This window comes from Mesoplodon mirus (genome assembly GCF_964341445.2).
Source record: "Mesoplodon mirus genome assembly, chromosome: 1".
NCBI classification, from domain to species: domain Eukaryota; kingdom Metazoa; phylum Chordata; class Mammalia; order Artiodactyla; family Ziphiidae; genus Mesoplodon; species Mesoplodon mirus.
Window position 1 is genome coordinate 46,765,546 of NC_138976.1, and position 16,680 is coordinate 46,782,225.

The following is a 16,680-nucleotide window of genomic DNA, read 5'->3' on the forward strand; positions in this document are numbered from 1 at the left end:
CAGCGTTGGGTCTTCGTTGCTACACGTGGGCTTTCTCTAGTTGTGGCGAGCAGGGGCTACTCTTCGTTGCGGTGCGTGGGCTTCTCATTGCGGTGGCTTCTCTTGTTGTGGAACACAGGCTCTAGGTGCGTGGGCTTCAGTAGTTGTGGCACGTGGACTCAGTAGTTGTGGCTTATGGATTCTAGAGGGCAGGCTCAGTAGTTGTGCCACATGGGCTTAGTTACTCTGCGCATGTGGGATCTTCCCGGACCAGGGATTGAACCATGTCCCCTGCATTGGCACGTGGATTCTTAACTACTGCGCTACCAGGGAAGTCCCTATCCATATATTTCTTTTTTATGGTCTGCTTCTCCCCACTAGATTGTAAGCTCCTTGAAAGCAGGAGCTTTGTTTTCTTCACTGTGGTATAGGCCCTGGCACCTAAAACAATGCCTGACATGTAGAAGCTACTCAAAAATACTTGTTGAATGAATGAAAAAATGTACCAAGCAATGGAAAGCTAGAGCTTCTCTGATTTCATCTGTCTAGAGGCCAAGACCCTGGAGAATCTTGGCCTCTAATGGGATGCAAGTGTCCATGTGGGCTCCTAAATCCACGTCCCTCCTACTTGACCAGAGGGAAGAACTGATCTTGACAATGCCAGGAGCCCAGGCCCTCCTGTTCTGGAGTTACTGTTAACTCTGTGTAATTGTGAGGTTGAGGGCCTGGATAGTACAAGATTCATATGGTTTGGGAATGGTACCAAGGGCAGCTGCATCAGTCTTTAAGTTAGCTAGAGTACTTTTCCAGCTTCCAACCAGAGAACCTTGACTGAACGGGTTCAAAAAATTGAAAGAAACTCCCTGTGTTGGGTATGTGGATAGGCAAGGAAAAAGTGGTAGATAGGATTATGAGAGATAGATAACATCTCGTTCAAAAGTAAGACTAAAAGTTACTGAGTTTAGTCAGATTTGTGTTTTGAAATATTTTCTCTAGTTGCATGTAAATGGATTGGAGGGGGCTGGAGTGAATTAGGGAGAAAATAAGGAAGAACATTCCAGAGGAAATAGCATGAACATCAAGGAATGCAATAGAGTATTACAGCTGTGCCAGGGCTTAGCAGGGATAGCTCATCTATCTCTCTAGAGTACTGAGGAGGAGGGGGTGGAAGGGTAAGAAGTTCAGCATTGCTCGTACAAGGCTGGCAATGAAGAGATGGTAGAAGGTAAGCAGGATAAGTTAGGATTAGTATGTTTATAAGAAATTTTAGAAGAGACCACCACAACATCTGCAATTTACACAAATAAGAATTGGTGAATTGAAATGAAAGTTCTAACAGGAACCATCAATAGTATGAATGTTAGTCCTTGGGATTACAGTGATGATCCCCTAAACTCTTGCAAAGTTAGATTCTTGAGAGAGTTAAGCTATGAAATCAACACATAGTGGGAGAGGTTAACTAGTATTGAAAGTAGGAGTTGAAAACAAAGTGTAAATTATAGGTGGAAAATTTTAAAGTTAATTGCAGGGTATAGTTTATGGATACATTAGCATGTTTACTCTGATGTATAGAACAACTTCTCTACTGGTGCGTCAATTATGGGTGTGACTCTAAGAATTTAAAAAGATTATCATTAAAAACTTAATCAGAAATGACATAGCTATTTCACCATGAAACCTAATGTCAAAAAGGTAATATTCACAGAAACACGGTCAAGGTTCTCATGAAAAATTTTAAAATATTTTATTTGGATATTTAGCCAGAATCAATGTTATCTTCTCAAATGGCCTATTTTAAATTTTTATCACATACAATGATAAAGAAAATATAATGATTTTTTTTCACCAAGTTCCTCATAGACCTTAAGGTGACCCCAGTATGATCTGCATATATAATTTTATCTTTGCGTCGTGACATCAAAAAGTTGGGAAGCAGTAGGAGTTACTAACTTACCAAAAAAAGAGAAATAAAATATCATTAGAAAATATTCAGGGACTTCCCTGGTGGCACAGTGGTTAAGAATCCACCTGCCAATGCAGGGGACACGGGTTCGAGCCCTGGTCTGGGAAGATTCCACATGCCACGGAGCAACTAAGCCCGTGCACCACAACTACTGAGCCTGCGCTCTAGAGCCTGTGAGCCACAACTACTGAGCCCGTGTGCCACAACTACTGAAGCCTGCGTGCCTAGAGCCTGTGCTCTGCAACAAGAGAAGCCACCGCAATGAGAAGCCCACGCACCACAACAAAGAGTAGCCCCTGCTCGCTGCAACTAGAGAAAAGCCCACACGCAGCAATGAAGACCCAATGCGGCCAAAAACAAACAAACAAACAAATAAATAAATAAAATATTCAGCAGGAGTGTGTAGGTTGTATTCCCCCAGAAGCATACACAAGGCAAGGATTTGAGTGCAGTTAGTTTGTTTAGGAGATGATAGCAGGAAGCATCAGTAGGGGAGTGGAGAAGTGAGACAGGGATGGGAGGGAAGCAGTACCGGTGGGTTAATGCACAGGTTACCCCTCTAGACAACTGGGGCTGGAGAGCCTCTGGGAGACAGAGTAGTTTATGCTTCAAAGTTGTTTCACCCCAGGGGTGTGGAAACAAGTTTACCCATTCACTTCTTTACATCATTTTCACTACTCCCAGGAGTGTAAATCCCATCCCTTCTGGCCTGTATGCAGTCAGAGAAGGCTCTTGGGGCCAGAGGAAGCCTTCAGGCAGAGTCGTAGGTACTTGCAGTGAGAAGTTTTTGGATATGTGAAAGATGCAACTACATGTGTAGCTCACTAGGTTTTGGCCCTATCCCCACTAAGTGACTTTTATTATTTGCCATCTGACCTAGGTTGGCCTACAGAGAAGAATATGTCTTGTCTTATCCAGTTGCTACTGCCTCCAAAATAGCTCTTAAATCAGTCCACTTCTGTATTCTTGTCCAGGCTGCCAACATCCTTTGTGCTACATCAGTAAACTCCTAACTGCTCTCAGCCTTTCTGTTCTCATCCTCCCCTCCAATCCGTTCTTCTTCACAGCAGCCACAGTAATCTTCATAAAATGAGAATCAAATAATGTTGCTCCCTGGCTAACTCTTTAGGGTTTTTTCATTGACTATAGGATGAGCTTACATACAGTTCCTGAATGGTTTACTATCTGACCCTCACTCATATATCACCGTTTTCCTCTTACAATCTACTCTTGAGCTCCATTGAATTTCTGTCATGCCTGAAAGAATATGCTAAAAGCCCTACTGTAGGGCTTTTGTACATGCCCTTTCCTCAGTCTAGATTATAGACCTAGAATATTCTTCTACCAAGTTTTGTCTGTTTCATTTTTCATCTTTCTGGACTCAGTTTAATTGTCCTTTCCTTAGATAGGTCTTTCCTGACACCCCTCCCCAACCCCTCCCACTCTACCCTCTCTCCTGCAACAAACAAACAAACAAAATTTCCTAGCTATATTTTCTCTCAGAACTCTGTATTTTTCCTTTTGAGAAAATCTCTGAACCAGACCACTGCAGCCTCCCCAGGTTGGTCCTCTGGTTCCAACTGCCTTTCCCTTAGACCAGGAGTCTCAAAGTATCAAAGAAAGAAGGGCCTTTAAGGGACGGGACAGGTTACATAAATGAGTGGGTGGAGACAATGGCAACTAGAGAGCACTTGGCAGCCACTCCAATTCCAACTATTTGTTGCCAGAATTTGCTGGATTTCTTGATTTTTTCCCCAGGAGACCAAGAATCCTGATTTTCATGCAAGATTTTCTAATTTCTAACTGTTATAATTAAAAAAATTACTCCCCCTGAGCAAAATAGCGAAAACAATCTTGGAAAAAGGAAAAAAAACCCAACAAAGTTGGAGGTCTCACACCTCCTGATTTAAAAAGTTATTACAAAGCTACAGTAATCAAAACAGGGTGGTACTGGACCAATGGAATAGAATAGAAAGCCCAGAAATAAACCCTTGCATATGTAGTCAAATGATTTTCAACAAGTATTCCAAGACCATTCAATGGAGGCAAGACAGTGTTTTCAACAAATTGTGTTGGGAAAACTGGATATCCACATGCAAAAGGATGATGTTGGATGCTTACTTTATACCATAAAAAAAAAAAACTCAAAATGGATCAAAGACCTAAATGTGAGACCTAAAACTGTAACACATAGGGGAAAAGCATCCAATGATTTCTTGGATATGGTACCAAAAGCATAGGCAGCAAGAGTAAAAATAGATAAATTGGACTACATCAAAATTAAAAACTTCTGGGGCTTCCCTGGTGGTGCAGTGGTTAAGAATCTGCCTGCCAATTCAGGGGACACGGGTTCGAGCCCTGGTCCGGGAAGATCCCACATGCCGCAGAGCAACTAAGCCTGTGCACCAGAACTACTGAGCCTGCTGTCTAGAGCCCGTGCCGCACAGCAAGAGAAGCCACTGCAATGAGAAGCCTGCGCACCACAACGAAGAGTAGCTCCCGCTCACTGCAACTAGAGAAAGCCCGCGCGCAACAACAAAGACCCAACGCAGCCCCCCCCCCAAAAAAATAAAAAAAAACTTCTGTGCAGGGCACAGTTGACAGGGTGAAAAGGCAACCTATGAAATGGGAAAAAATATTTGCAAGTCGTATATCTGATAAGGAGTTAATATCCAGAAGATTAAAAGAACTTCTACAATGCAACAACAATAAACTAACATGATTTAAAAATGGGCAAAGGACTTGAATAGATATTTCTCTAAAGAAGATATACAAATGGCCAAAAAACATATGGAAAGATGCTCAACTTCACTAATCGTTAGAGAAATGCACATCAAAGCCACAATGAGATATCACCTTACCTTACACCCATTAGGATGACTGCTATTAAAAGAAAAAAAACCCAAATCAGAAAATAACAAGTGTTGGCAAGAATGTAGAGAAATTGGAACCCTTGTGCACCGCTGGTGGGAATGTAAAATGGTGCAGCCGCTATGGAAAACAGTAGGTGGTCCCTTAAAATATTAAAAACAGAATTATGAATCAGCAATCCCAATTTTGGGTATATATACAAAATAATTGAAGGCAGGATCTCAAAGAGATACTTGTACAACCATGTTCACAGCAGCCTTATTCATAATAGCCAAAAGGTGGAAGCAGATGAATAGTGTGGTGTATACGTGCAATGGAATGTTTTTTAACCTTGAAAAGGAAAGAGGTTTTGACACTTACAAGTGAATTAACCTTGAGGACATTATGCTAAGTGAAATACGCCAGTCACAAAAAGACAAATACTGTATGATTTCACTTACATGAGGTATCTGGAGTGGTCAAACTCATTGTAACTTAAAGTAGGATGGTGGCTGCCAGGGGTTGGGGGCGGAGGAAATGGGGAGTTGTTTGAGTTTTGGTTTTCAAGCTTAAAAAGTTCTGGGAGGCTTCCCTGGTGGTGCAGTGGTTAAGGATCCGCCTGCCAGTGCAGGGGACACAGGTTCGAGCCCTGGTCCGGGAAGATCCCACATGCCGCGGAGCAACTAAGCCCGTGCGCCACAACTGCTGAGCCCGCGTGCCTAGAGCCCGTGCTCCACAAAAAGGGAAGGCACCGCAATAAGAAGCCCGTGCACTGCAACGAAGAGTAGCCCCCACTCACGGCAACTAGAGAAAGCCCGCGTGCAGCAACGAAGACCCAACGCAATCAAAAAAAAAAAAAAAAAAAAGTTCTGGAGATAGGTTTCACTACAATGTGAATATTCTTAACACTACTGAACTGTACACTTAAAAACACTTAAGAGGGTAAGTTTTATGTTATTTGTATTTTGCCACAATTAAAAATTGAAAAAAAAATTTTATTTGAAAAAAAGAAAAAACCAAACCAAACAAAAAATCCCCAAAACTCTGAGTATACTAACAAAACACATTTATCACAGTGTGTGGTTTGAAGCCTTTGCCTTCCATCAGTGAATTTCAAATCTAAGCATGTACAATATTAGGATAACCTGGTGGGCTTGTTAAACATATTGCTGGGCCTCGCCCCCGAGAGTTTCTGAATCAGTAAGCCTGGGGTGAGGACTGAGAATTTGCATTTCTAACAAGTTCCCAAGTGTTTTGAGGCTACTGCTACTGATCCAAGGATTATACTTTGAGGGCTACTGCATTAGATAATACCACAGGCTTATTCTCTATTAATCTCTATATATGTGTTTGTGATAAATCTTTGGTTTTGGAGTCCTTGAAAATTTTGTGCCTGCCATGCCCTGAAGCCGTGCATTATGCCATGTGACCCTGCTTCTTGGGCCGGTAGTATGCTATAGAGAAAGGGCTAGACATAATAGGCTGGGCATTTTTGCACAGTATATGTTGAATAATCCAATTAGAATAATCCAATCCAGTTTTGAATGCAAGACACAACATAGGCAGGTAGGTTGAAGTAGAGGCTAAGAGAAGCTTAATTCTGAGGAAATAACTGGTCAGGTCACCAGAATAGCCTCTCTTTACCTCGAGCAATGTGAACCACATTCCACTGCCATGAGGCCTGTGTGGCCGCTGAGAAGCTTCGTGTGCTCCTCCACTTACTGGTGTGACCCTAATATAAACCTGCATCTTCTCTGCTAACAACTGCAAGTCTCCCTTACGTGTTTCCTGGAAGATCCTCCCACTCTGTTTTTATAGCTCTGATATCGCCATCATACCATTGAGTCTCTGCTTTCCTTTGGAAGGAAACGATATTCCAAATGAGAGAGGAGTTTTTCCATCTGCCAGAATGCGTTCGAATAATCGCAATATATGACTCTTAGGGAACATCTTGGAATTGCCGTAAAAATCGGTAAACACATCTCATTCCAACATCCTGCTTCTCTCCTCCCTGACTGCCCCTCAGCCAGTTCATTTAGTGAAGACAGCATTAAAAAATCTTAGCAGGTTTCTCCGCTAAGGTTTCTCCCCTCCAGTCCTTTCTCCCCCAGAATAGGAGAAAGCAGATTGTAGCTTTGAAAGGGGGCGGCCACAAGCAGCTACTGTCTACAGCGCAAAAGGTGGCCTTAAAAGTAGTGAGCTTTTCCTTATGAAGGGAATGTCAGAGGCTGGACGACTGCCTAGAAATGGCCACCGAGAGGAGAGCAGCCTGAAGTCTCTCCCATTTCAGAAACTAAGAGGTGGTGACGGGGTAGCAGCTCTCGCATAGAGTGATGCTGAGAAAGCTCGTCCTCTTTGGGATAACTGCCAAGATCCAAACTTGGACCGTGGCCCAATACGGGTCCAAGTGGGGCGGGCACTTCCCGATCCGGGCATCGGGCGAGACCCTGTCAGCAGGTAATCACTGGTTGCTCTCCAGTCTGTCTCGCGACGTCATCCCACAGCGCCGGAAGTGGAGGAGTAACGTGAGCTTGTCAGCCTCCGCCGTTTCTAGGTAAGGCGCTTATCGGCCTGCCTCTTCTGCCTGCCGGGTTGGGAGCCGTGGCAGTGAGCCTCAGGCCGGGTCCGCTATTGCCTCTGAGGTGATGTGCCGTGAATAACGTTCTCACGGCTTCTTTCCCTGCAGGTGTTGCAGCATCCTCGGGCTCTAGGGCTCTAGGGCTCTGGGCTTCCCATTTCCCGCCTGCCGTGTTTTGGCGGCGCTCACGTTGGCCTCCGTCCCACTTCGCGTTCGTTCACCTGTGCCCCTGACACCTGTACCTAGCTTGGTCGGAACACAAGCAGAGGAAAGATTAGAGAATGGGCATTGTCTAACCCAGGGAGGCGGCGCAGCCTGTCAGGAGGGACATTGTTTTCTCCAGAAACCTCCATGAGAGGAACTTGAGGGCCCTTCACAGCGTCCTCAACAGGCCTTACAGGAAGGCCAGAAGAAGCAAGCCTTTTCTCATGCAGACCAGTGATAGCGGTTCAACAAAGCAAGGATATAATTTCCATGTGGAATTAATGTGGTCCAGGTTTGGAGCCTTTTGAGAATTTGATTTATATTGGGCGTCATTAGAACACTTGAGACAGGACTCTTCACGTGGGAAGACACAACAGATTTGTGCCCTTTCACCTTAGTTGCACAGTCTGCTCTCGGATGATCGTTTTACATTTCCTTAGCTCTTGCTTTCATCCTACCTTCACTATTAACAAGAGTGATAGTAGTGTTGAGTGCTTGTTTTTTGCCAGGTACTGAACTTCTTAATTTAGCCCCTGTGACAACGCTGTGGTGTAGAGCAGTAATTAATATCGTTTTACAGCTGAAGAAATAAAGACTTAGCTTAAATAACTGGCCACAAGTCGCACAGTCCGTAGGTGGTGGAGGCAAGATTTGAACTTGAGCAGTTGGATTTTAGAGGCTTGGATGTTATCCACTATTTTATGTTGGTTTTCCTCAACTGCTTATCAAGCTCCCAAACACCTTACTCTGTTGTTGTCTACTATTTTAGGGAGAAAATTGAGGTCATCAGATGTGCTCTCTCTCAAATTTCTGCCCCTGCCTTCCCTTCATACAGTCATCTAGATTACACCTATCTTTACCTTTCCTTCAGTATCAGAGGATGAGCTGTCTCCTGATCAAAGCAATTTCCTTTATTTTTGCTTCTGACCTTTCTTTTATATTTTCACCTATGAGACCTTGTTTTCATTTGTCTTTTGTGCCCTTGTCTATGTCAAGATCAGGTTTCTCATATCCATGTGTGTCCCCCCACCCCACCCCACTCCCAAGCCAGAAAGAAAGAAAAAGTTCCTAGTGATCCATCTTCCTTTGGCTCTCATCCAGTAACTCTCTTCCCCTCTCATCCAAACTTTTAAAAGAGTATTCTAAATTCTGTCTCCAACTCCTCACCTCCCATTCCTTTCTGCAGTCTAGTTTTCAGATCTGTCATTCCCCTGAAATTTTATCCTGTAGTCACTAGTGATTGATTATCAAACCAGATAGACATTCTTCAGTCATTACTGGATTCCTTTGCTGCTTTTGAAACTTGATGATACCTTTCACTCCCTACTCCTTTGCTTCTCAGGACAATACACTCAGCTGATTTATTCAACAAACATGTACTGTGATATAGAGATGAACAAGTCAAAGTGCCTCCTTCCTTTAAAGAGCTTACATTCTAGCTGTTTTTCCATGTGCCTCTCTTACCAGTCATTTCTCCTGTGGATAGTCTTCTTCCTCCTCTCCTAAAATGTTGGGTGTTTACAAGGCTTGTGACTTCGGCCCATTGTTCTTTTCATTCTGTACACGCTGCCTAGGTGAGCACATCAACTAGCTTGGTTTTAACTCCCTCCTGCAGGCTCCCAAATCGAAGTGTCAGCTTAGATCTCCTCTGAGTTTCGTGCTCACCTCTGACTACCCTGCTGGACAGCTCTGCCTGCGAGTCCCACAGACTGTTCAAATTCTGTCTTCTCTGAACTTACTCTTAGCACATCCATCACTAAATCTTGTTGATTTTGCCCCCTAAATATTTCTCAAATCTCTGCTCTTTTTCCTATCTCTATTATTGTCTTACTTTGGACCTTATCTTCTTTGATCTGAAATTAGATGGCCTTCTAGCTGGTATCCCCCCCTCTAGTCCTATATCCGCCGTTATCTATTCTCCACACTACCTACACTCCTCCCCCAAATGATCTTTGAAAACACATCTGACTGAGTCAAAGTCCTGCTAATAATATTTAAGGGGATCCGTCCATTCATCCAATCTTTTCTCTCATTTATTCAGCAAATATTTATTGTTTACTAAATTGCAAAATCCATTAGAGCTTCTAACGTTTGAGCTTTGCAACTGGTCACCCAGGGCTCTGCTTCATCTGGACCAGCCTGCATCTCCATCCTCTTTTTTTGCCTCATACTTTAGGTTGCAGCAGCCCTGAACTGCTTCTTCATGTGCACTGTGCTGTTTCTTTGTGCACTGCCCTTGCTGTTCCCTTTGACTGGAATCTTCTCGCTGATTCCTTTTTCTACTTCCTGCTCCTCACCTAATTAGGCTGCCCACTTTCACCTAATTAACCCAGTTAATGTATAGGTCTCATTTTAGGCCCACCTCTTATCGGAAACCTTCCTTGACACCTCCTTTTTCCAAGTCTAGGTTGGATACTCCAGCTTTGTGTTCCCACAACACCCTTTGCATAGACCAATCATTATACTTTCCACATATGTTACAGTTGTTTTTGAGTCTCTCTCCTCCACAAGACTCTGAGCCTTTTGAAGGCAGGTATGATGTATAATACCTGCATCATGCCATACAAGTGAGATGTGTTACCTCTTTATTCCCAGCACCAGGGTGGCATAAGGCACATGGTAGGCATGGAGTAATTTTGACTGAATGATCAAATGACTGAAGACAAAAAGTATATGATGTAGTGATTACGAACCCATTCTCAGGAGTTCCCTAGTGGTCTAGTGATTAGGGTTCTGGCCTTTCACTGCCGTGGCCCGGGTTCAATCCCTGGTCGGGGAAGTGAGATCCTGCAAGCCATGCAGCGTGGCCAAAAAACAAAACCCAAAACAAGACAATAACAGCAACAAAATAACCCGTTCTCTGGAATAATTCAAATCCTATCTCTGGCACACATTGGCTGTGTGACTTGAACGTGTTACTTTTCTTCTCTAAGACTTAAATTTTCCTTAGAATGAGAGTTGTGAAGATTAAATGAGATGATGTAAGTAAGATATTTAGCAAGTACCTAGCACATGGTATGCACTTGATAAAAGTATACTGAAGACCAGTGGATCCCGAAGTACAAGACCAGACCTAGCCTAGGCCAGTGACCTCCAGAGACCCTTCCTCCGAGTTTCCTGAATGGATGCAGTCTGTTTACAAGGAGATTATAATCTCATTTGGCCAGTGGGATTACATCCATATTTCATTTTCAGAGAAGGTAAATCCGACCACACCCAATAACAAGATGTAGAGAAGAGAAGAAGAGATGTAGAGGAGAGAAGGCTCTGTGAAGGCCTCAGGGAGGAGGTGGGACTTGGAGGTTGAGAATAATTTTTTTTTTTTTTTAGGAGGAAGGGAAGAGTATAATTCAGTACCAGGAGAGCATATTCATAATGACTTACTTGGGAGACCTGATGCAGTACGTTATACCTGAAGGATGTATGTGAGGGGAAGGGAGGAGAGAGAGGATGGGTAAATGGGACTAATTTTATGAAAAGAAGTGGGAGGTGAAATAAGTAACCTCTGTGGGGTTAAAGTATGAGAGTCTCAACTTCAAGCCTGAGGGATTTGGGATTGATCAGGGCTGTGCTGGACATTATGGTAGCCCTCAGCCACGTGTAGCTATCGTAACTTTAAGGTAAATTAAAAAAAAGCTAAGTAAGAAATTTAGTTCCTCTGTTGCACCAGCTACATTTCAGTTGCTTGATTGTCACGTGGTGGCTACGTTAGTGTTTAGAACACTTCTATCATTGCAGAACATTGTTCTGGACAGCGTGTTCCAGGTTACCAGATTTCTGGCCTTGTGCGGCCCATCAGATCACCTGGGTCCCTTAAGAAATAATCAGAATTTCTTTCTGACCAGTCCCTACAACTCTGGAGTGAAAAGTGGGCTGAAAAATAGAGAATTAGGATTTACCCACATAGATGTGGAGATGGGGTTGCTCAGAGAGAGTAGCAAAGTACCCCACATAAGAGGAGCTAGAGGAGGGGAGAGAGAAGGAAGGGAGGAGAACCTGGATAGGATTATTATCTGGTCATTCACTTGCAAATATTTATTATATTCTTGCTGTATGCTAGGTATTAAGTGCTAGGGGTATAGTGGAAGGAAAAATGGCCTTGACTTCTGCTGTCATAGAGCTTGCAGTTTATGGAGTTTTACTGGATGAGTTATATTGAAGATTCAGGAACATCCATCCTTATGTGCTCCCCATATTCTAAAATGCTTCATTCCTAGAAGTTGGAATTGGAGGCTGAAATGGGTGAAGATATTGCTTAAGTTTAGTTAAATAAGCATCCTGTAGTCACTGCTTCAGTTTCTCAAGGTGTAGTAAATAGAAACATTATAACTTCAGAACTTTAGAGAGAATGAAGCATGTGAATGTATGTTTGGGTGGGGCAGGAGGGGTAGGTCCTATTCTGCAAAAGTCAGCCATGCTCTCAGCTGTCCACTGGATTCCCTCCTGTCCCTGCTATCCAACTGTTCTCTCTTCAGGCTTCTTTTATTATTACTGTGAGTAGTCAATCACCAGAGGACTTATTTCCCAATGCTTAATGAAGACATACTTCATTTCTCAGTCCATTAGCTGCTCATTCATCAGTTTCCAGCAAGAGCAAACATGCCCCTCTGAACACATAACATTTAGAAGTGGGACTTGCCTGTAGCACCATCATCATTTGAGGCTCTGGGTTTAGGATTTTAGATTTACAGCTGACTCTTCATGCTCTTGCATCAGCTCCCTCACAAAGGAGTTGCCTTTTAGACCTAACTCTGGCCCACATTTAATTTATTAAATGACTCATCTCTGACTCTAGATTTCTCCACTCCAGCCTGCCTATACACAGCATCATTTCACCTCACTCTGCAGCTCAGACCCTGGCAGTTGTCTCCTATGGATTTTTAAATCTCAACTTTTTGGCCTAGTGTTCTTTCAGCACCTTTGCTTTCTTTAGGTGACTCTCTGGGGCAGCTCCTCTGGGTTGGCCAACTAAGGTCTGCTTCTCACCCCTCACCCATGGCTTGTCATTGCTGAAATCTGTACCGTCACTTGTGCTTTTTGAAGTGGAATGTCCACTCCCACTCCTTTTCTTTCTTATCAGTCCTCTTGGGTCTTGGCTTTTTCTACTGGGCAGTTTCCAAAGCCTTTCCTGACTGATCCTATTTCTGTGACTGCACGTCTTCAGCACTCATTTGCTCACTGCTTTGCGTTATTCTGTCTTTGCAGATGGTAGTGAAACTCTGATTTTGAAAAATCTGGTTTCTTTTCTCTCTCCTTTGGATACAAAGCTTGTGCAGAGTGGCTGATTGAGTGTTGCCTTGCCTGCAAGGGGTGTTTTGCAAAGAGAGGGTATTAGAGGCTTGAGCATTAGTAGGCTTCTGGAGTCTAGGGAGGTGTCCCAAAGATCTAGTCTGTCCCTCCCACAGTTCCCTGTTCTGCCTCTAGGTGATCTCATCCTCTCTTTTTACCCTAACTTCTGTGACACGTTGATGCCTCTCATTATATATACATTCAGTTAAGGACAAATACTTCCTTTTTGTGTCAGAGCTGGTCATAATTCTTACAACTTTAACAACCTTGTGGCATTTACCTTTATAAGCCCCTGATTCTTTCTCTTCCCTGAAACACTTTCAGTTTTACTCGAAACTGTGTCTCCTGAATTGCAATTCCCAAGACTCCAAATAAAGCACTTTATAGTCTCAAAAAATACACACGCGCGCGCGCGCGCACACACACACACACATATATATGTATACCTTCAGTCCCTTCCCCTCCTTGAGCTTCATACCCGTATATCCTAGTGTGACTCTAGGATCTTCCGCAGGCAACTTAATCTAATTGTGTTTCAATCTGAAATCATCCCTTCTTCACTTATCATTTATCCCTAAATTATGTCTCCAGTGTATTCCTCATTTTGGGTAATGAGTATTTCCAAATTAGAAATCTTGGTTGGTGTCTCCATTCACTCCCTTGTCATTCCCCAAATGCAGTCAGCAATAAGTCTACCTTCGCAATTTCTCCTGGCTCTTTTTCCTCTCCATCCTCTTTGTTCAGGCCTCATCCCTCTCCCGAATTTCTTCTCTTTCTCTTCTACTGATACCCTACGTGACCATAAAAGTTGTTTTACAAGAGAATATCAGACCCTCCAATGGTGTTGTGCAGGTTGTGTATTGCACAAAGGTGCTGCATTCACACTTTAGAAATTGTAGGTTTGTATATTTATTATGACTATCTTCTGGCAGATGGCAGTGAAATGTGTTGTCCTAACATCAGTATGTTTTGACAGTTAAGGAATGGAAACCTTGATGCCTGTGGAGAACATCCTCTGTTCTTACGTCCTTAGTTCTCTGCCAGGCAAGCTTCTCACCCTTTAAAACTGAGCGTGAATATCCCTGCCTTTTTTGAGGCTCCCTACAAGAGTTAGTCTTTCCTTTCCCTGGGCTAAGGCCATATTTGGCTACCCCCTTCTTATAGTAGATATTACATTATGTTGTAATAATTGGTATATGAGTCTGCCCCATCGCACTCCAGGCCCCTGAAGGCTAGGGACAATGTTTCATCATTCTTTGATCCTCAGCAGGTAGCTTAATGTCCAGCACATAGAGTATATCAATAAACATAACAAATATTTGATTACGTAGCATGACTGAGGCACAGAAGTGAATACTTTACCCATATTGTTTTATTTAATCCTCACAACACCTTCATGAGTCCTGTCATTATCACATTTTACAGGTAAGGAAATTGAGACTAGGGAGGTGAAGTCACTTGCCTCAAGATGAACAGCTGGTAAATGGCATGTGTGGTGGTGCTGGGGTGTGGCCCTGGAGCACCTGTGCTCGTTTTTCCAGCGATTCTCTTGTGTTTTGTCTCTCAGAGTAATGATGCGGGTGTGCTGGTTGGTGAGACAGGACAATCGGCACCAGCGAATCAAACTTCCACATTTGGAAGCAGTCATGGTTGGGCGCAGCCCCGAGACCAAGATCACTGACAAGAAATGTTCTCGACAGCAAGGTAACTGGTCATAGGATTGTGGAGATTACCATGTTTGGTTCCCTCAGATAGTGATATAATCAAAGATGTACATTTCCTGGATGCTACTGATGGAAAACCTTTTGTGTGCCATAAACAAAACTCAGGAACTGAGCTCTTCTGACCAGTGCTAGGGCCCCATGCACTCCTGACTGCACCCTCTGAAAGTGGTTAATATTCAGTGTTGGGAGCAGGCAGGTTCTGTCCTGTACTCCGGGGTGGTGGAACTGAGTTCTGCACTCTGCTTTGCCCAGGGAGATTCCTCTTTGGGCAGTGAGACAATTGAATTCTGGGATTTCCAGGTTGGAACCATGTCTGAGAAGTGATGGGTTGGTTTCGTCCTTTACATTTTGCCACACACAGAGGGTGGTATCTTTAAAAGACTATGACATCTAGCTCTTGAAATGTCTTTAGTGGGATTTAATGAAATGAAAGTCCTTAGGAAAAATCTTTACCATGTACCTCATTTTTTTACCTGTAAACTCCAGACGTGCTCACTGCTACCAGGCCTCCCCCTGCAGTGTGTTTGCCATAGTAGGGGTTCCTAAGGCTTGGAGCACTGATTATGGTTTTTCCCACAAGAGTTAATCTAAATGGGAAAAAGAAGAAAGCCATGCTTGAGCTGGCTAAGCCAAACATACAGAAGCAGACACTACTTCTTGCTCTCTGTCTGCCTTGTCACAGCAGCAGCTGTAGGGATGTGTATGTCACCCTGTCCAGAAGCTTTTTGTTCATGTATCTGAACACAAGTATTTAGTGTTACTTCTTCCCACACATGCTCAGACTGTTCTGTCCCTGCAATCCTTTTTCTAGAGTATTCTTTCTACTCCTACCCAAGACCAGCTGAACTTCAATTTTCCAGGAACGTATCTTTTACCTTTTTCTCTGTTGAAGGCATCTGTTGGTTTCATACAATAGTGGAAGTCTTGATTTAATCCTGAGATATAAGAGCTTGTGAGAGAAATGGGTCCCCTTTCCTGACTGCAGAGTCTGTGATCCTGAGTGGGCCAAGGGCTCTGGAATAGGGAGACTTGTGGGGATTCAGTGAAGCTGCCTTATAAAGATATTAGCAGTAGCTAAAGGAGTATGTACACTGTTGGGCATTTTATGGAAGGACCTGGAGCCCTAGCCAACTGAATAATGGATGATTTTGCTCTTAGGCCTTTGAGGAAACCCTTGTCACATTGCCTCCTGGAGTGAGGCTTCACTGTCTTGTAGGGAGAACAGGAGCAAGTGCCTGGTTCTTCATGGCATTTGGGTTTAACTTTTTTCAATCTCTTTCAGTACAGTTGAAAGCAGAGTGTAACAAAGGATATGTCAAGGTAAAGCAGGTATGTCTATTTATAACTTGGATTTCCATGTTATACTTGATGATTTTCTTACACTGTTGACTTTAGAATGTCTGTGCCAGCCAATAAAGGCTTCTCTTTCACGTGTGGAAGTGGCAGAGTAACAGAAGTGAATATTAAGCACAGTGCCTGGCACATAGTCAGTGGTGAACGTAGGAGTAGCTATATTGCTAACGGTGTTATTGCTATTATTATAATTATTTTCTGATTATTCCATAGGTAGGGGTCAATCCCACCAGCATTGACTCACTCATAATTGGGAAAGACCAAGAGGTGAAGCTGCAGCCTGGCCAGGTCCTCCACCTGGTGAATGAACTTTATCCATATATCATAGAGTTTGAGGAAGAGACAAAGAACCCTGGCCTGGAAACACACAGGAAGAGAAAGAGGTCAGGCAACAGTGATTCTGTAGAAAGGGATGCTGCCCAGGAAGCTGAGCCCAGTACAAGATTAGAACCTGGGAGCAATCCTAGCCAGTGCTCTGTGCCCCCAAAGAAGGGGAAAGATGCATCCACCAAAAAGGTGAGGGTAGTGTGCTTGATAGATGATGTGGAGATTAAATGAGGTGTAATGACTACTTAATTGTTTTGTACGCAGTAAAGCCCAGACATGCCTAAGGGGTTATTAACCATGATGAAAGAGTCACTTGTTTGTGTCACCAGTCAGTTGGGTGAATTCCCTTTATGTACTTTTCTCTTGAATTCCTGAGGTAAGCCCCTTGAAGGTAGGGTGATAATGGCAGTGTG

At 43.4% G+C, this 16,680-nt stretch overlaps 1 protein-coding gene across 7 annotated transcripts in view; it reads left to right on the forward strand.

Annotated features, from left to right (window-relative positions):
* APTX (aprataxin) overlaps positions 1-16,680 on the forward strand; it is a 68,747-nt gene that overhangs the window by 2,966 nt on the left and 49,101 nt on the right. For 2 of the 7 annotated variants that reach the window (XR_014291749.1, XR_014291750.1), the window contains exons 1-4: positions 7,503-7,866; positions 14,431-14,567; positions 15,870-15,916; positions 16,154-16,456. Coding sequence is in view for 5 of the 7 variants with exons in the window: in XM_082602339.1 (XP_082458465.1) it covers positions 7,799-7,866; positions 14,431-14,567; positions 15,870-15,916; positions 16,154-16,456 (555 nt within the window). In the remaining 2 variants the exon portion in view is untranslated. The other 5 variants (XM_082602340.1, XM_082602341.1, XM_082602339.1 and 2 more) reach the window with 5 other exon arrangements.